The 20,845-nt window shown below is 38.2% G+C and overlaps 1 protein-coding gene across 2 annotated transcripts in view; it reads right to left on the reverse strand.

Moving 5' to 3' along the window:
- The window catches only part of LOC306864751 (catenin delta-2-like), a gene marked incomplete at its 5' end in the record, with an annotated part of 278,601 nt that overhangs the window by 144,571 nt on the left and 113,185 nt on the right, over positions 1-20,845 (reverse strand). The window contains 3 exons of one of the 2 annotated variants that reach the window (XM_079408959.1): positions 4,624-4,785; positions 16,164-16,731; positions 20,227-20,420. In XM_079408959.1, coding sequence (XP_079265085.1) covers positions 4,624-4,785; positions 16,164-16,731; positions 20,227-20,420 — 924 coding nt within the window. Of the gene's footprint in view, positions 1-4,593; positions 4,786-16,163; positions 16,732-20,226; positions 20,421-20,845 lie in introns of both variants that reach the window. The other variant, XM_079408960.1, reaches the window with a different exon arrangement.

A 20,845-nucleotide genomic window follows, 5' to 3' on the forward strand; every position in this document is an offset into this window, starting at 1 on the left:
CGAGCTCTCCGTCTGTCTAATCTGCTCGTGATGGTATTGGCCCAGAACTGCCCTGATTGCTCCAGTCATTTCCACATGGGGATCTCAGGCAGGACAGTCTTCCAAACAATGTCATCTGTCCCTAAAAAAATAAGACCGTAAATCTTTCTCTTTATCTCTCCTGTACTGAGTGACAGAGCTGTAACAAGAAGAACACAGCTGCTACATGTTACACAGCGTATCTGTGACGGCTTCTAATGTTGTCATTAGCCCTGTCCTTCATCTGCGGGTCTAATGAGCCACTTAGAGAGGGGAAGCAACGCAACTGGGAGGAAGAGAACAGAGACGGCGAGAATAGTGAGGTCAATGCACTCAGACAGAGTGAGCAATGATGTGACATCAAACTCAAGATCGCATAGATCCTCATTAGCCACTTTTCATAAAACTATGTCTCACTTTCAGGTGCTGTATCAGGGGAGCCGACCTTGATCACATAAACCCCTACTTTGTTCTCGAGACTCTGTTAGGCATTGTGAGACTTTGTCAGGCGTCTCAATGTCAGTCCGAATGCTATCGTAGAGTTTCAGACACCTCAAGCCACAGCTGAAATCTGCTGGCTGGAAAATGGCTGTTTATTGTCGCGGTGCGACTACACTGTGCCAATTTTGTCTGACTTGATTTGATCATTTGCCAACTGTGCAATAGGAGAAAACGGCAGACAGAAAGCAGCCAACAGGTTTTTATATTCATAAATATTTCCACAGCTTCTGCAGGGTGCTTTCATACCCTCTTTTCCCCTTCTTCCTTTAACTTACTGTATAGAAGTCACTTGAATTTAATTTTGTAGATAACTTCAGCCTTAGATGTGTTCTCAATTTTTGGATTTTATAAACTGTACCCATTTTTAACTTAAATCTACCACTGCCATAAAAAATGAACAACCAGCGATGATCTTATACGTATATTGGCATAATGAATTGTGATTGGTCTTTACCAAACATTAGGTTTATTCATTGAATTTGAATTGTAATTTGAGGGTCTAAATCAAATCAATCAATCAATCAATCAATCAATCAATCAAAAGAAGGTCACTCGTGTCTTTCCTAGACTCTAAATTCTGAACTTTATGGAATATCTATAGTGTCAACACATTCAGCCTCAAAGTAGATAAAATAAAGACTTTGCAAAATGCAACAGAAAGTCGATGTGCAGTTCAGAGGTGGCTATGCTAACAAACAGCCCTGTGAGATATCAAACCTGCTCTGAAAAGCTGTTTTAACAGAAGTTTTAAATAGTGTCACTGTCAAGACATTCAAAGGCTTTAGGGGTCCTCATATTCTTACATGCATATTTTAACTAATATACAGCCATTTCTAGATATGAAAACGGTCGCATAGTGAGCCACATTTAACAGTACAACCGAGGTCTCCTGCTGAAGATATAGAGCTTAATTAGTAACACAGACTATAATGAAAATAATACAGCAGTAATGAGCACAAGTGCCACAACTCAGCGCTGGAAACTTATACATTATGGATCTGAATTTTAAATAGAAGTGCTCAGGCAGGATTATATAATGTCTCAAATTCAGTTCCTTAAGAGTGTAAATAGCTTTAGTTGGTGTCATGTAGCAGACAGGCACTTTAGCTTCAGTCGACCTTTAGCTACAGACAGAAATCCACTGCAATGACACGGATTTAATTGCTTCATTTACCTGTTTAATTGTATTTTAGCTCTATTAAAAGGAAATAAGAGACAGAACTGCCCTTGTTCTGTTTTGTTTATCTAAGCAAGCCAATGCTCTCAATTTTCCTTTTAAAGCACAGTAACGTATTGAGGGTGAGAAAATAAAAGGACTGTGATATGTAAGAGCTCAGAGCCGAGAAAGCCAGAAGAGACAGAGCATAATTTCAACAGTCTACTGATGCTGCCGTACCATTAGGCAGAGGCAACAATTTTGAAAAGGAATAAAGTCCCTGAGGTACATTATAAGCTCCACTTCTCAAAGGTCACTGCAAGACTGCAGCAAGCGCAGGAAATTACTACCGCAGACCCCAATTAAAACAGATTTTATCTGCACAACTAAGCCAGGTAAGAGCTGTACTGTAACATTTTTGCTCCAGGGATGCCATGAGACCCTGTCATGCTGCATCCTTCCATCCTTCCACACTCACACTGCATTCCCTTCACACTCACACATTTACATTTATGCATTTAGCAGACGCTTTTATCCAAAGCGACTTACAGTATATTACATGTATATTCAGGCTATACATTTTTTATCCGTATGTGTGTTCCCTGGGAATTGAACCCATGACCTTTTGCGCTGTTAACGCAATGCTCTACCACTGAGCCACAGGAACAGTCACACATACTGTATACTCAATTCCTGATTGGATCGCTGCCATTCTAAGGTGTTGATTTTCAGCTCTGCATCACTTCACACTCTGAAATTAAGCAAATCCAATCAAAAGGACAATATCTGTTGTTTTTTCACAGAATAAAATATAGTGTCAACGCTGCAATCGCAATCAAATCAGCGCTCTCTCCACCCTCGATACCACGACTGAGGTGCCCTTGAGCAAGGCACCGAACCCCCAACTGCTCCCCGGGCGCTGCAGCATGGCTGCCCACTGCTCCGGGTGTGTGTTCACGGTGTGTGTGTGTGTGTGTGTGTGTGCATTTGTTCACTACTCACTGCTGTGTGTGTGCACTTGGATGGGTTAAACGCAGAGCACCAATTTCGAGTATGGGTCACCATACTTGACAATACGTCATGACTTTATAATACACATACACATATATATATATATATATATATATTAATAAATACCATAGCATATATAGTATTTATATACAATAAAACATACTGTATGATGTAGTTTATTTAATATAAAAATAAAACTCAATTATTTATATAAATATGAACATATTAAAAATTGATACAAGTATTTATTCAAATTTTAATAATTATTCACTATTAAATAACATGATAAACTGTTAAATAATTGGAAATTACTGAGGTGTAACTGTATAAGTAAAGTAAAGTAAAGTCGTGACGTATTGTCAAGTATGGTGACCCATACTCGAAATTGGTGCTCTGCGTTTAACCCATCCAAGTGCACATACACAGCAGTGAGTAGTGAACAAATGCACATGCATGCATGCATGCACGCACGCACGCACGCACGCACGCACGCACGCACGCACGCACGCACGCACGCACACACACACACACACCCGGAGCAGTGGGCAGCCATGCTGCGGCGCCCGGGGAGCAATTGGGGGTTCGGTGCCTTGCTCAAGGGCACCTCAGTCGTGGTATTGAGGGTGGAGAGAGCGCTGTACATTCACTACAATTCCTGCCGGCCGGGGACTCGAACCCGCAACCTTTCGATTACGAGTCCGACTCTCTAACCATTAGGCCACGACTTCCCACAAAAAGTATGGCCCGAGCCCCCGTTGTCGACTTAGTCGTGTGTGTGTGCGCATGCAATTATGTAATGCGGATAATGATTAAAAATAGTAATATTTATATTTAATAAACTATACTGTAAATGCTACAGTAAAAACCTGTTAATTGGTTAACAGTAAGTTTTCCTACTATATATGGTGACTAAATGTAATTACATTTGATGACAGTTTTTGGAAGTGAAAAAGAACAAGTCATTGTATAAATTACAGTGAAAAACTGTAAATTGACATTCCCATAATTCCCTGCATGACACCTCACATTTGATGTTTTTTTTTTTGCTGAAATAACTGCTTCTTCTTAGTTTTTTTTCTAATCAGTTGTGTACATTAGGGTTTATCTTACATCTAACATTTTTAAATTAATATATATATATATATATATATATATATATATATATATATATATATATATATATATATATATATATATTTTTTTTTTTTTTTTTTTTTTACTGTGAATTTAATTTAATCTGTAAATCCTAAAATATTTGACAGTTTTTACAGTGCACATAAAATGTATACTACAGTATATATAGTCTTTATATTATAATTTTTTGTAGAATATAGTTCATCTAGTTATAAAATTACAATTATTTACAAAAATGTGAATGAATGAATGAATGAATGAATGAATGAATGAATGAAAAAGAATCATGATAAATCAATATGACTGTACTGGCACAGTCTTTGTACTCGAGCCATCAATCTCACACTCCTGAGCTGTATTCACACTACTACACTTTCTCACTGAAACGTAAGGGACTAAAAATGGCAGCAACAAAACTGGCGAGACTGATGAGATTAACACGCTATACCTGACCTAAAATCCAGATAAGATGAACAATGTACTAATTGAAAAAGCCTGCTGAGGTGTTTTATTGTGATATGGTAAGACAAGTAAAACTCTTTAAGTTAAAACACACACACACACACACACGCACAAACACACATTGCACGATGTGCTCTAACTCCGATTAATTCTAATGAGGTCACCACTCGGCTGTGAGCAAAAACCGTGTCCGATTTGGATAAATGCTCTCTAAGGATTTGGCTCTCTAGCAGAAATCCTGGAGGTTGGTAACTTGGGGATTAACACACTTCAGCGCTCACGCACACAGAGAGAGTGTGGCTAAACTTTACCAGTGTTATTCCGGTAGGTTCCAGTGTGGCCCGGAGGGAGCGCTTCTGCCTGGCTCTGGCTCAAGCTTCTCATGGGGACTTTCTGGTAGACTCTGTTTTCATATATGGGATCAATGTGGTGCTCGGGGGACTGCAGGGGCCTCAGCTCGGGACCCAGGTGAGCGTGCTGACTGCTGTACGAACCTCGAGATCCTGAAAGAATCATGAAAGAAACAGTTCCTGTTAGTGATGATAATTTTAAGTTGGAAGAAAAAATCTTGCAAACTAAGTCCCTCATGATTCAGAACAACAATACGGCAGTGTAAGCACATCATTATGCTGATCCCATAATGCACATAAGCTGTTGGCTATCACACTAGATCTGCCAATCACAACATGTCCAAGGCATCAGAAAGCAAATTAGTTGATATTTCCTTCCTGATCTAGAGTGTATCTCTGGAAAACAACAAGGAGAGTATGAAGCTGATTTTTATGAACCTTTTGATCCACAGGAGAAAGTCAAATGCGACTCAGCATTAAGTCATATATCCATAGTCATCCACACTATATTTATATATTCAGGCTTGGTACAATCTACAGGGACTCCAGGGTTATATTTAAAAAATATGCATATTTTATATATTATTTAATAACATGCATATGGTGTACACACGTGAATGTGTGTCTGTGTGTGTGTGTATATACAAAAAGTGTGTTATTAAACAATTATTATTACTAAATATTAAAGGTCACATGGCATGAAAATTTCACTTTATGAGGTTTTTTAACATTAATATGAGTTCCCTTAGCCTGACTATGGTCCCCCAGTGGCTAGAAATGGTGATAGGTGTAAACCGAGCCCTGGGTATCCTGCTTCGCCTTTGAGAAAATGAAAGCTCTGATGGCCCGATCTGGAATCTTCCCCTTATGTCGTCATATGGGGAAAGGTTACCTCCCCTTTCTCTGCTTTCCCCGCCCATGAGAAAATGAGCTACGCCCGTGCGAGGCGAGCGAGAGACATCATGGCTTGCAAACGAGCGAAGCATTGTTTTTTGGCACTTCAGATCGGTTCTACTCTATGAACTGTCACATACTGTAATACAACTGAATGCCCAATAAAGCTGTTAACATTTACATATTTTCTGTTGTCATACATAAAACAAGTATAAATAGTAAACACGACCCATTAATAATACATTAACCCTGAATCACTCACACTTTACTCCTTAAATCCTGATTTATAATAATAAAATCAATATACATCTAACTTACACTAAAAAGCGACTATATGCAGCGGTTTTGGCTATAGTACTGTTTTGCGTCTGAGTAATAAACTATGTGCATATTAACAGACAAATTATGTTCATATTTCAAAGTCCAAACAGTCTGACAAGTGATTGTAAACGCTGTTTTGTAAATGATTTATTGATGAGTCTGCTGCTTTAAGGCAAACTGAAAGCGTTTCTTCTCTGCCGCTCGCTGCTCAGAACAGACGCCCAGAAAGGCGACACTGCGCTGGGAGAGTCAGACCTCGCGCTCGCGGGGCAGTACTGGAGACATCTTCCAACTGAATGATAAGGTTTTTTTTTTTTTTAAGTTGCTAGGTTTGTTAGTATGTACCCATTATGGGAAAAAAGCCGCCTAAAGGGTCTGAAAGTTACTAAATATTGTACTAAATCGCGCTCGTGTGTGTGAGATGCGGGAGCTGATGGCAGCAGGCGGTGGATATTGTTGCGGTCCGCCCAGGTAAAGTCTATGTGTGGGAAACACTAACCATATCCAGTCACAATATTTTAAACTAACCATCCGGAGACGTCCTGCTGTAGCCGCTGAGTTGCAACTTCTTCATCCGGTGCTTCTCCATCCGGATCAGATTCTGGGTCAAACTGAAAAGCTTGAACGACTGCGTGTCTACGAGCCATTGCGATACATCCACTGTCAACATTAGCGCATGGTACCGTGGCCGCAAGCTGCAGGACACACACCCACCCTCCACCTTGCCCCGCCTCTCTCCTCATCATTAGCATTTAAAGCTACAGACACAGAAATGGCACGTCCTAAGGAAAGCTCATTGTGGGACTGGCTCATAGTGGCTGAAATTCTGCACCAAGGATGAATTTCAGGAACAAGACTTCAGATACAGTACTAGGGACCACTTAGACATATATAAAAGCATCCAAAAAACAGCATGTCATGGGACCTTTAAAAATAGGAATAATTATTTATATTAAAGAAATATCATATTTAAATACTTCATTACATTTAAATACACAAAGAACTATGTAGCATCTGCTTATGATCCTTTACGGTCATTGGGACTTTATGTCTTAAGAGACCCCTTTTAGCCTTTTGACATTTGCATATAATTCACAGCCTGGCCCCACATTCAACCTTTATATGGGTGCTAAATTGCCAGTGGTTGTCCCCCCACTGTCAAAAAGATGCTAAACAGAATCGACTATCTGTTCTCTCCATCGGACTTCAAACACATTCCAAGATAACTAAATGGCCCTCTGTATCAGGCCTGGCTGACCAGTGGACTACCCCCCCACGATTACAAGATACATAACACACACAGAGACATTTTCTTTATTTAGACCATAATTAACCAGTTACAAATGTATCTGGTATATGCATGTGTTGTTTGTATGTTTCCCCATTATATTAGCCTAGTTACCACTCGTTATTCGTATTAGTAAGCTCTAAACACTCATATTCAGGTGTATGAATGTATCTCTGGTTTAATACCTTTTAGATGTCTCTTTCTTGATATCAAAATGATCTGCTCTTTATTCCTCAAACAATGATGTACACTATGTGATCGTGAAATGCATCATACTATGTTTACTGTAATGTGGGAAAAATCACACCGTGTCTCTAGATCAGTCATAAAACATGCAAATGAGGTGTCAAGGGGGACAAAGAAACACATTCCCGCTGAAACTATGTGCCTTGTTATTGGTCAAACTAACCAAAATGGGTGTTACAGGGAAACCAGATAAAACTTCTCCCACACCCAAAAGGCAAGCTTCTTTTTATTTTCGGTGCCCTGGAGACACACATACCACCTTGTAAATCTCGCGGCTCCCCTTTCGGGGGGAGTCCGAGCTTCTGCCAGTTTTAAGTTCAGTAACTTTGGCAATTCACTTCGGACCAATCAACCCATGGCTGGAATGACGAAGCTTTCACTCCTAAAGGAATTTATCAAGAATCTACGCATTATACATGCACCAGGACACTTTACTCCGCACCTATAAAAACAAATATGCAAGTAACCGCTTGTTAACTATTTAGATGCGCTTCTAGGCTTCGACCGCTTTTAATTAAGGTGATGTGATTGTCTGATGGTTCTAATAGGTTGTGTTTAGACATTACACTTTACTCTCTTGTGCGCGAGCTCTCTCTCTCTCTCCATGCCTTCCTTGCGTTGCCATCTATGTTTAATGTGTGTATGTTTGGGTCTAGTTCGATGTTGCATGTTCCCCTGTAGTGTAGTTTAATAAACATCCATATGTATTCACACTTGGTTGTCTGTGTCTGCTGCTCACAGAAGGTCACTTTAACATTCCAGTTTTGTTACATACTCTATGAGCGATGTACTAGTGAGGAAATTATTTTTGTGGCCAGAGAAATAATTTTCCTTAGAGTCAACAGATGATTAAAACGGTCCGTACTGCAGATGAACAAATCATTTTATTGTAGTATTAATGCTACAGTTAATTCCTGAAGATGAATATATGATTGATAACAATCCGTTATGATTAATTATGTTCATCTCACTTTGAGCTCATTTGCTACAACTACATATAACATAAATGATCACATTACAATTATTATTATTTCAAATTAATATTTAAATTAAGCAAATCATAAATTCATATACTTTATATTTTCTATATTACATTTTAATAATAAATTCTAAAATATTTTTTAGTAATTATTATTATTTATTATTAAATATTATTTAAATATTTATATTAAACAATGTAATACTTATTACTTATATACTTATAATATACTTAACCCTTGTGCATCAATAAAAAAGTTACACTTAGTGGACAAGAATGTCCATGTAAAAAAAACGGTCATAAAAATTGGAACCTTGGGAGCTGAAGGCCCATGGCAGATTATTGTTGAAGTAAAAAAAGTTTAAAAAGTGAAACCAAAAAAAAAAAGTTATACAGGTTTAAGTTTATGAAAATGATTTATGAACAATATTTTATATTTTATTTTATGAATATTTTATATATGAAACATGTTGAACTCTAAACCGGCAAGAAAATCAAAGCCATAAATCTAAACAAGTTGTGTTCCAAATTTGAGGTTGATATCTCAAAAAATTAGCTTTCAGTAAAATTTTGTTTGGGCGCAGTACCAAATTTTCCCCATTAGACGCCAGCAAAACTCTGCTGGTGCACAGAGTGCTTGGATTTGTGATTTGCAGTAGAGTTTCTCTCTCTCAATTTTTACAAGAACACACACATACACAATTTGTTTTGACACACATACAAACCACACTCTGACATCTATACCAACGCATTATTTATCCAACTGGCTCTATAATATGCAGAAACAGAAAACAGGAATAAAGCAAGTATTTGTTTTATAGACCCTTTATAGACCAAACCTGAAAAAATGGCACTCATCAGCCTTGCCAACAGAATGAAAGCCTATTAACAAAAATTCCATCATTTTACAGTTAAACGGCACTGCGATTAAAAATTGTGCACCTAGTGTATAATAGATTTATTAAAGGAAAGGAGGGTGGAATATTAAAATTCCAATAAAAATACACACCTGAGCCAAAATTTATGCAGTTAGCATTAACACGGGCAAAATGATAAAAAAAAAATAAAAAAAAAATGGACATTTATATTATATTTATATTTATAATAAATATAAAAGTTTATTAATATTAATATTAAACTGAATTTATAATATTGATTAAAATTAATTTTTATTACAATTTTTAAATCTTGATACAAGTATTAGTATACAAGTATTATTGCAATACAGTGATATAATAATAAAAAGCCTTATAATATACTGATATATGATTGTATGGACACAGCCTTAGTAATCCTTCCCTTCTTGATCAAGAGTCCATGCTGGGATCTCCAGAGAGCATGAAGGAGAGCTTTGAGATGATGTTTATGAACCTTAGACACAGGAGGAAGGCAAATGCTAACTCAACATTCACTCACATACTCGCATTGATCCACACACTTTATATCCCAGCTTTGCGATGGCCTACAGGGATCCCACACACAATCTTTAGGACTGGAGGTTTCTCTATGTCTTGGCAGCTCATCTCATTGGTTTTCACGGAATGACAGCAATGTACTACTCTCAACAGCAACGCAAACAATCAGCAAAACAGACACTTCCTCAAGGCCGCTGGAACAGAACACGCACATGCATGTTAATCTTCAAACTACTGCATTGTCTGATCTGTTCTGGTGCTGTGTTGCGTCGCAGGACACAATTGCGCAATGTTCAGAAAATATGAAGCTGTAGATATACAGAGTATTGTGTGTAATCACCTTATCAGTGTCCGGCAGACAAATGCCCCTCTTCCCTAACCTGATTTCCTTTGTGCTGGAGGAGATCCATCGGGATACATCCACAATCCCTGAAACCTCTCTCTATCTCTCTCTGCTTTATCATCTGAGAAGCTATATTTTCTTCTGACCAGGTAGGAAAGATGAATCACATGAGATTCAGAGAATAAGACATGAACTTTTGTAGATAACACCAACATTTGATAGGAAAGCCAGAGGTTTTTAAACTGGTGTCTGGGGACCCCCAAGGGGGTGCTTGTGGGTCTGTGGAAAAATGTAGGAAAGAGATTTTTTCCTCACAAAAAGTAAAAAGCATCTAGAAAATATCTAATTTTTCTATCTATCATATTTTCCATCCATCGGTCTGTCTATCTATCTATCTGTCTATTTTATATATATATATATATATATATATATATATATATATATATATATATATAAAATAGACAGATAGATGTGTGTGTGTGTGTGTGTATTTAATTTATAAATATTCCCAGACAATTACTTTTTTAGTTTTAATATGAATGCTACAGAAATATAAAAAAGTATTTATATTTTCCAGAAAATATATTTGAATAATTTATTTTATTTTAGTACTGCAACGATTTAAAGGGCAATTATTTAATTTGGGAAATAAAATGTCTTTGTATTTTATACTTAATATTTTTTTGTGAGAGTATGTCTTCACATTCAGAGGTCCTTGACATTAAAAATGTGTGAAAGCTCTTGGGGTAGACAGAAGAATGAATAGCCACTCTGCAGAAAAGACTTCCAGCCAATTTCTATGCTGGTCCAGGCCAGTTTATGTTGGTTTGTTGCTGGTCTGCCTGGTAGACCAGTATATTTGTGCCGTTCATTCTGGAGGAGCTGATTGAAAACAGAAGTCTTGCTGGTTAAGCTAGTGAAAAATCCTAGTGGGAACAGCAGCATCCCAAGCACAACATATGCTGGTCTCTTCACTGAGAGACATGGGCAGTCTGAGAGACAGACAGATGGCTGACTGGGCAGATAGGAAGACTGACAGACAAGCAGGAGAACAAGAAGAGACGTGTAAGAACAGAGAGAAACTGAGAGGGCAACAGATAGAGACACCTCGTCTCAGATGTTGTCAACCGGTCCGAGTGATTACAAGTATCTGTGATAGCAGCAAAGCAGCACATCTCACTGCAGTAGAATCACAGCTTTTCAAAAGCAATTTCGTGGCTAAACTCTTTGTCCAGGTGGAGGATTTGGACTGACAGGTCAGGGGCTCCCGCACAGATACCTATACAAACTAGCAAAAGCGTTCCCGTATCTTGTGAGGAGACGCGTGTATCATCCGTTCGATCTGCTCTCATGCTCCCTACCCACCTAATGATGAAAGATTACATCTAAAAGAGAAATCCACGAGCCTTTGATACAGCTGGCTGAATAAATAGGTTTGTACATCTGGTACACATTTGGAACGACTTAGACAAGCGTTCTGAAGCACCTCTTCAGCGTCTAATCACAGGCGAAGTGCTAATAGTGCTTCAGGCATCTGAACATTGGCTGTGCATCGTGTTCTCTGTTTGCTGTCATTAAAGCGTGAGGATGATAGATCGAGTTTTGGATCTAATCTACCACCTAGTTGAGCACTCAGATTAAACCTGTTAATTAATCTCTTATAAAAATCAATAGTTCCTGCTCTAAAATCTGATTGGATGGAAGCAGTTTTAAAATCAAATACGCCTGGAGATGATCGCACATCAGCTAAATTGTGTTAATGCATCAGGTTTTTCATGAGCTGAAAAGCAAAGACTTTTTCTATGTACACAAAAGGACTATTTCTCGCAAATATTGTTCACAAATCTGTCTAAATCTGTGTTAGTGAGCACTTCTCCTTTGCCGAGATAATCCATCAGATGTGGCATATCAAGATGCTGATTAAACAGCATGATTATTGCACAAGTGTGCCTTAGCCTGGCCACAATAAAAGGCCACTCTAAAATGTGCAGTTTTACTGTACTGGGGGTGGGGTTCTGAAAACCAGTCAGTATCTGATGTGACCACCATTTGCCATCTCCTTCGCATAGAGTTAATCAGGTTGTTGATTGTGGCCTGTGGAATGTTGGTCCACTCCTCTTCAATGGCTCTGTGAAGTTGCTAGATATTGGCAGGAACTGGAACACGCTGTCGTATATGCCAATCCAGAGCATCCCAAACATGCTCAATGGGTGACATGTCCGGTGAGTATGCTGGCCATGCAAGAACTGGGATGTTTTCAGCTTCCAGGAATTGTGTACAGATCCTTGCAACATGGGGCCATGCATTATCATGCTGCAACATGAGGTGATGGTCGTGGATGAATGGCACAACAATAGGCCTGAGGATCTTGTCACGGTATCTCTGTGCATTCAAAATGCCATCAATAAAATGTACCTGTGTTCATTGTCCATAACATACACCTGTCCATACCATAACCCCACCGCCACCATGGGCCACTCGATCCACAACGTTGACATCAGCAAACCGTTCACCCACATGATGCCATACACTCTGTCTGCCATCTGCCCTGTGCAGTGAAAACCGGGATTCATCCGTGAAGAGAACACCTCTCCAAAGTGCCAGACGCCATCAAATGTGAGCATTTGCCCCCTCAAGTCGGTTACGACGACAAACTGCAGTCAGGTCGAGACCCCGATGAGGACAACAAGCATGCAGATGAGCTTCCCCGAGACAGTTGTACATATCTATACACACACACATATAAACAGATATATTAAACACAACCAATAATAATAATAATAATAATAATAACAACAAGAACACCAATACAATTGATATTAATGTATTTGTAAGTTACATATTTATAGCCAACAACTAAATAAAAAGCAAAAAAAACTGACTATATCGTAACACTTCAAGTGGCATTTGTCATACAAAATTCACAAAAATCTACTATCATAAACTTATCTTCTACTAAGCTTGAAAGCAATCTCTCCTCTAGATTAAAACAGATAGAACAGGAGTAAAGTAACATAAAAATATAATAGCATAGTACAGAGTCTTTACTTTCAAAACAGCAACCATTTTCTAGCTCTACAAATAGATTTTCTCTAAATAGGCCTGTATTTTCATAGTGCTTTCACGCTGATGCTCATGTGAAGTGATAAACTTATTCAAGAGTCATTTTAACCACTCAAGTTAGACCAGAAAATAATGTTTTTCCTCAAAACGCCATGTTTCTGTACTGTTTACCCTGATTTACCCTAAACTTAACCCCACACAGTTTTGCTTTTGCAGAAGTAAGACAAGCACTAAAGTCCATCTTTCTCGGTCAGAGTCCAACTCTGCTATTGTCTCTCACACAGCCTCAGGCTGTAATGACACACATCATCAGCCCCTTACCGACAATCCCTCCAAATACTACATCATGGAAGACAGGCTCACCAACGCATCAAGTACCCTCCAGAAATCAGGGAAGCCTTGCAAAAACAAAGTCTCCCGTCTATACTACGTAATTGCCTTCAAATCTAATCAGCTTCCGGTCAGTGCCCTGGTGGGTGGACTGGGCTGCTACCACTGTACAGATACTGGTGGAGGTGTACAGCCACAGGATGCCGGACTTTAATCAAAGAGACAAGCGGGAGAGCTGGTGATGGCTCAGCACGGTCTGAGCGATAGTTTGGCACTGGCCCACTGTTTCCCATTGTGCCACTGTTTCCCTCGGTGGGTTTGATGAAAGGCTGACAATGTGGCAGGTAATATAGGGCTGTAATCAACAATACCTTACACTGGTCCGCATTCGGCCTGTTAAGCGTGTGATTTAGATAACAAGCCTCCCAGCTCTGAATGAAGCTGTGTTTTCTGCCTTTATTGCATAGAACATCTAAACACTGGTTGTTTAATATGTGCATCACTTGATTTCAGAATAAAATAACTTGTGTAGAAGTGCACATTGAAAAAAAATTGTGTATGATTTACTTTGAAACACTCAAAAATTACTAATAAATTTGACAAAAAATTACAAAGAAACAACAAGAAGAAAGACTGAAATAGTATTTTCTTGTAAAACGTACTCCAATAATCTTGTTTTATTTTCAACTTCGAGAAAAACATTTTTCAGTGCATTATTGGATGCCATCTAAGATGCAGTTTGCTGTATACATAGTTATTCTATTAAATTAATGCTAATTAAAGAAAAAAATAAATTAAGTAATTAAATACCATTTTGAACACTATGTTTAAAAGCTTTGGGGTTAGATAATACTTTTTTTTTAAAGAAATTAATTTATTTTAAGTAAAGAATATTTATTTATATATTTTATTCATTTATTTGAAATATTTTATATACTTAATTTTAATTTTTTTTTTTTAAGTTTTAGTTTCAGATTTAGTTAACTATAATACCCTAACTATTAATAACCCTGTTACAAATCATGTTTAATTCATATAAATGCTGGTCTTTTGAACTTTTTATTCATCAAACAATCCTGAGAAATATGTTGAGCATCAAATCAACAAATTAGAATGATTTCTCAAGGATCATGTGACACTGAAGACTGGGGTAATAATTCTGAAAATTCCATGTCATCACAGGAATAAATTAAATTGTGAAACATAATAAAATAGAAAACATATATTTTCTCATATACCGTTTAACAAATAACTAATGCAAATGCCCTTAGAAGTACAAGATGGGATGCTATCAATTAATAAAAGCAGATTGTGTTCTGTGATAAACGGAAATTGAAAACTAACAGGCTAAAGCAATTAATGAAGCTATTAAACTAAAAACATTAATGACTTTAAAAGCAGCAGCAGGTGTGTGTTTTTTGTTGTTGTTTTTGTAATAATCAAAGCCCTATAATCTTTGACCTAAGATTGATTGAGATCATTTTCTACAAGAATTACGGAAAAAGTAACATGTTAAATGCAAAAATAGCAACACTAATTACAATCTCAGCCACGTATGGTATATGACTGAATAAATGAATTGTAACAGCACCTCTTTGATGTCTAACTGTGGAGCGAAAACGAGTCTTCATATCAAAGTGCTATGTTCCTTCAAAGGAAGAGCTGAAGTCTCTAGACTTAAGGGGCTGAATGAAGGGATCAGCAAAGAAAGCATGCATAGGAAACAAATGTGGTTCCCTAGGTGCTTTCTATGTGAAAACTAATACAAGTATCAGATTTGTCTGCTTTAAGAGTTGTGTTTATTTACCCAGGTCCCATGGGTATTTATCTAATTCTGATAACAGAGAAGTCACTGATGTTCGGACTTTGATGTTTGTTTGTAAGTTCTCTAGAAGCAACTGAGCCAAGAATGAAATAAATAAATATATATATATACTATTATAGTATTTATAAATATTTCAAAAGAGCTATTTGATATTTTATTTTATAGATTTTTTTATGTTTTTTCATTGTTATTTCTTTTTATATCTATATTTAGCTGTAATTTATTTTTATTTCAGTTTAGTCATTTTAGTACTTCAACAACTTTTTTCAGTTTTGTTCACAATGACAGTGATTAAATGGCTAACAATCAACAAATCTCTATTCTGTTGCTTGCTAGTCATTCCTACTCGACTGCAGTATCCAAATGTATCATACACAAGATCATATTCTCATTGGTAGTTGCTGAATTGCATCACCACACTTTTAAACTCAATTTTGTTGCATAGTCGCTCATGTTGCCTTAATTCAGGTCTAACTGAAAATGAATGGCTTCCGGTGGCTTCAAATCGCTGTCAGTGCCAATACTCCTTTACTTCAAAGCTAATCAAAACCATGTTTCAAACAGCGTGCCAACTAGTGACCAACGAGCACAAGTTATCTCCACACTGACGCACTTGTATTGTTTCCTGCTGCTGTTTGAAATGAGATTATAGTTGAGCGTTTCAAAGAAAACACATTCCCAGATTACAGCAAGTAATGGACTTGTACTGCTTTCTTGGGCGTCTGAAAGTATTTCACGCTTCAAAAAACTTCCCCACAGAAACACCCACACAATGTTTGTTAAATCCCAGTTGGTGAGTCAAAGGCAGGTCAAGAGTTGTTACTCACCAGCAAGGCTGCCTGGTCTCTGTAGAGTGGCTGTGGCGTAGAGATCATGGGATATCTTGTACTGCTCAGACGAGTGCACCAGTCTTTTGGTGGGTGAAAGCGTAGCGTAAGTTGACACTCCCGCGGTCTGCAGCTGCTGATAGATAGGCGACGCGTTATTGGGTGGAGACGCCAACCGGTGAGGGGAGCCTGAAGCGTGAGTACCGGGCGATCCTCCGATGCCCACCGCATTGATCGGTGAGCTGCTGCTATAGGATTTGGCAAGCCTGCCTGGGGAAGGTTTGGGGGAGGCTGAGGAGGACGAGGAGGGCAGGCGCTGGGTGGTGGCGTAGCCAGGTGTGTCGGAGGCCGAGCCCAGACGCTGCAGTTTAGCTGGGTATCCGCTGGTCGCCGTGGACTGCATTGAGTTCAGGGGTGAGCTGACGCGCTGGGCAGGCAGAGTAGAGCTGGAATAATATAGGCCCGGGCCGGACACTGCAGGGGGGTGCTGGGAATCAGACAGCAGGGCACCGCCATGGCTCTGACAAGAGTCGCCCGCCGCGAGCTGGGCTGCACGGTTAGATGTCACCTGTGGGGAGAGACAGATTACTGTTATATCTAATCAAAACAGATCCTAAATAAGGAAAAATATGTAAAAAATGTAAATAAAATAATTCAAATAATTTCAAAGTTTGGTGTAGTAAGTTTTTTTTTTTATGCTGTTCTTTTTTCTATTTATTAAAGAATCCAAAAAAAAAAAAAAAAAAATTGGGCTCCAGACTAATTTTTCTCACTGGTCGCTCTTTTGCAACTAACTTTCTCATTGTCGCACGAGCACATGATTTGGTCGTTTTTTTTGTTTGGGTTTTTTTTTATAAACTTTTATCATAGTTTATAGTTATATGGAAATGAAAGTGGTTAACATTCAACCCGCTCTTTTTCATCAGTAGTATTATTAAGGATTTGAATTTTGTTCCTCTTTTGCTATGTTATAAGCCGCAGGCTTCAGATGCTTTCACTTTTGAATTCACGATCTTGTTGTCACGTTTTACAAGAAAAGATAATTGTCTGCTTTGCTTACATACATCTACACACCTTTCACTTTCTAAGACTAAAACAAAAGATGCATTCATTGTTATTCTTAATTAAAAAGTACAACAACAATTAAACAGTAAGATACAACGGCAAACTAGGGGTGTGTGATATTGAATTGTTTTTTTTTTGTTGTTTTTTTTTGCTGGTATCTGACTACCGTGGACAGCTGCAGTTTAAGTTTAAATGGATTTTTTCCTTTAATAAAGCAATTTTTTTCTAAAAGTGTACATCTTTTGAGTCAAATTGTTACATTTAATCAGTCAATTAAAATAATACACATTTAGGTTGTTACCAAACAAATGAAACCAGAATCATCAAAATGAATCTTTGGAGAATTTGCATCTGAAGTGGCATTAAGATGTATTTACACACTATTTAATGCAGCTCAGAGGGACATGGAGTGCTTTAACCAGTTACAAATGCATAATTTTTTGACATTTTAAACATAACACATTGAATACTGATATTTAAAATTATTTTTAAAATGAAAATAGACTTTAAATGTGAAATTAAAACTGCCAGTAGGTGGCAGAAAGCCACTGGTAATAAATGAGTCATTGCGACTGAACCGAATGATTTAACGGTTGATTCATTCAGGAACGAAGCACTGTCATGTTGCTCAGAAACGCAAAACAGTGCTGTATCTGTTTGGAATTATTTTTTGTCTGCGAAATGGAGCGAAAACAGGCAATATGGTGTCTAAAATGTGACCAAACATAATGGCATTTGAGGTTTGTGTTGCCATATTCATTGCAGCTTTTTGGGAAAGTTTTTTTTTTGTGAATAAACTTTCATAATATGACAAAAATGGACAAAAACATTATTCAAAATATAATTTTTGTTGGACAGAAGTTAGTCAGTCACAGGTTTGGTATGACATAAGGGTGAGTAAATGAATTTTCAATTTTGGGTGAAAACTATCCCTCAAAGGTGGTTTACTTGATATTCAGATGGTAATGTGTGAGACAAGGGCATAAATTCTTCAGAAAGCCTTAAAATCATAATAATTCCCTTGAAAGTAACAGATGAAGCATGCATCCTGAACACATAAAAAAGCCTGTAAACGGAAGTTATTGCATATACATGCATGGCCATATGTCGCATTTCCTCACGGGATCACCACCCCTTATGTCAATGAATGTTGCATCGCCTGTAATTCAGAAGGGCAGGCGTGTGCAGATAAACCCAGGCAAATTAACGCTGGTGCAGTGCCAGTCATTTAGAAAGACGCTTTGGCGTGTGAATAAACATTTCTTCCTTTAGATTCCTCATAATCCCCATGACGATTGTGGGTGATTACAATGAAACATTGGTTCCACTGTTTCTCATTTACAGAAAGCATGAAACCTGATTATTCTTATTCAGAATAAATTAAGTTATTTTTAAACTGGCAGACAGTGCAACTGTCAGTCGGGGGGAAAAGCTTAGCTGCGTTTTTTGCTCCTTCATTGCATTGATATCAGGTAATAATATTTAAATAGTCTGGAAAGTTGAATAAATATGAGGCAAAGGTCTTGAAGACGGGGGAGAATTCTTGTGCTGGAAAATTGTATGACATTTAAAGCTAACCTGGCTCTGTTTGCCTATATGCTGTATTCATAAACAAAAAAACTCTTCAGTGTGCTTTGCACCAGCTATGAACAATCCCCTTATCAAGAGCAGTTCTCGGTGGATAGAGTTGTTGAGCTGGCTATAGGCCGAATTCAGAAAAATTGGGCCACTTTTGTCACTGAGATGAAAAGAACAAAGTGCTGCAATTTACAGCACCTAAATTAACTCTAAAAATCTTTGGTGATCATGATTTTGGCAGGTAGGGCTTTGAATGTCAACATTTTTGCATAACTAATAAAGGCAATAACACCTATACATCTATTTAAAAAATAACTAAAATTATAAACAAATGTAAACTCTACCCATTATTGTTTAATGACTTTTTTACACCATAAAATGCAATAAAAATAAATAAAGTTAAATAGATAGTATAGATATTTAGATAGATAGGATTGTGCAGCTCCTCCTGATAAGACTTTAATGAATGAGATGGTAGAGATGGAAGAATCCTCTGAAGAAAAAAAAAACTCAAGATAGGATTGTGAAGATTTAAAAAAGGCGTTCATTAGCTCGATATAATGTTATACCAAGGTGTAATGCAATTATACTATCATTCCTCTGCCAAATGCTTCATCTCTCAATCTCTCAATCTCTCACTCTCTCTCTCTAGCTCAGAGGGGGAACTACATCCCGGCATAGAGAGCAGAGGAACACCTACTTGAAGAGACTGCTACTGGTTCCTGATGTGGATGAATTATTTAGGGAACAAGAGGTTTATGGTGTTAAAAATATCTACATAAAAGCACCTAACTGATGCGTTGTGTTATATAAACCCATCCTAGAGCAGACAAACCCTCTTCAGATTACCCTCCACAGAATCAAGCCGACAGTCCGCACAAACACAGGAGAGAAAGAAACACAATGCAGTTTCTTCTTTCAACTATAAAGAAAGCACACTTGTAAGTTAGATAAACTGCATTCATTTAAAATGAGAATGTTTTCAAAGAATCTTTGCAGCTCGTAGCAGGTGCGCAAGACTTGTTTAAAAGAAATGAAAGTTGGGAGAAACCGCCATGCAGGGTTTGCTGTAATTACAGTCTCATCAACAGGGCACAATTTAACTCCCAGGATAATGACAAAGTTTGCCGTGCACACGCTTGCCGCTCGATGCAATGCAGTACTGCTGGCGTCTGCTAACAAATGCTTCGGTCTTGCAGTTAATTGCTTTAATCAGGTCTGAAAATCACTTTTTAGGCAGCAGCTTGAAACATGATCCCAGCTGGAGCCCGGGAAATTGTTTCATGCCAGTCCCCCCCAAAACAAACAACACAAAAGCACCACAATGTCTCTGATCACGAGCAGTCTCGGTGAAAATAGAAAACTGAAAGATGGATGTATTACGAGACTCAGAGAAAAAGAGGAAAGAAGCTGCGCTCACCTGGTTGTAGCTGTGCACAGCTCCTCCGGGCTGCCCACTGGAGCGCGGAGGGGGCTGAGGCTGCTGAGATTGTGGTGCGGACAAGCAGTCGCTCAGGGTCAGGGTCTGGTTACTATGGTAGCTGGCAGAGTACTGGAGGGAGCCCTCTGGGTTCGAGCTGAGCTGCAGTGAGCTCTGAGAGAGCAGACTCGGTCCTGTGTGCAGAGCGCCAGAGCGAGAGAGAGAGAGAGAGAGAGACAGAGAGAAAGAGAGCAATTTCAGCAAGGCAGCGATGCAGCCCTCAGCCTGGCAGAAATGGCATACATAATTTATTAGAAGGGGAGGAGAGAAATAGAGAGAGAAGGAAAGAACGAGCAAACGAAAGACAGCACGAGAGATGGGGATTAAAATGACAAGAGAAAACCCAAGCAGAGGAATGTGCGAGAGGAGAGAAAACGAGAAAAATGAAGTGTTTTAATGTTTGTATGGGGGTGTCAGCAAACAGAACTAGGGTTGGGCATGAGGACGATCGATCATGAACAATCCTTGAAACACAATAACAGTGCTGACTTTTTTTATCCAAACTTCAAAACATTTTATAACAACTATACACAAAAATGTGGCAAAAAGTTAGTTTTTG

The sequence above is a fragment of the Barbus barbus genome (assembly GCF_936440315.1).
Source record: "Barbus barbus genome assembly, chromosome: 46".
NCBI classification, from domain to species: Eukaryota; Metazoa; Chordata; class Actinopteri; order Cypriniformes; family Cyprinidae; genus Barbus; species Barbus barbus.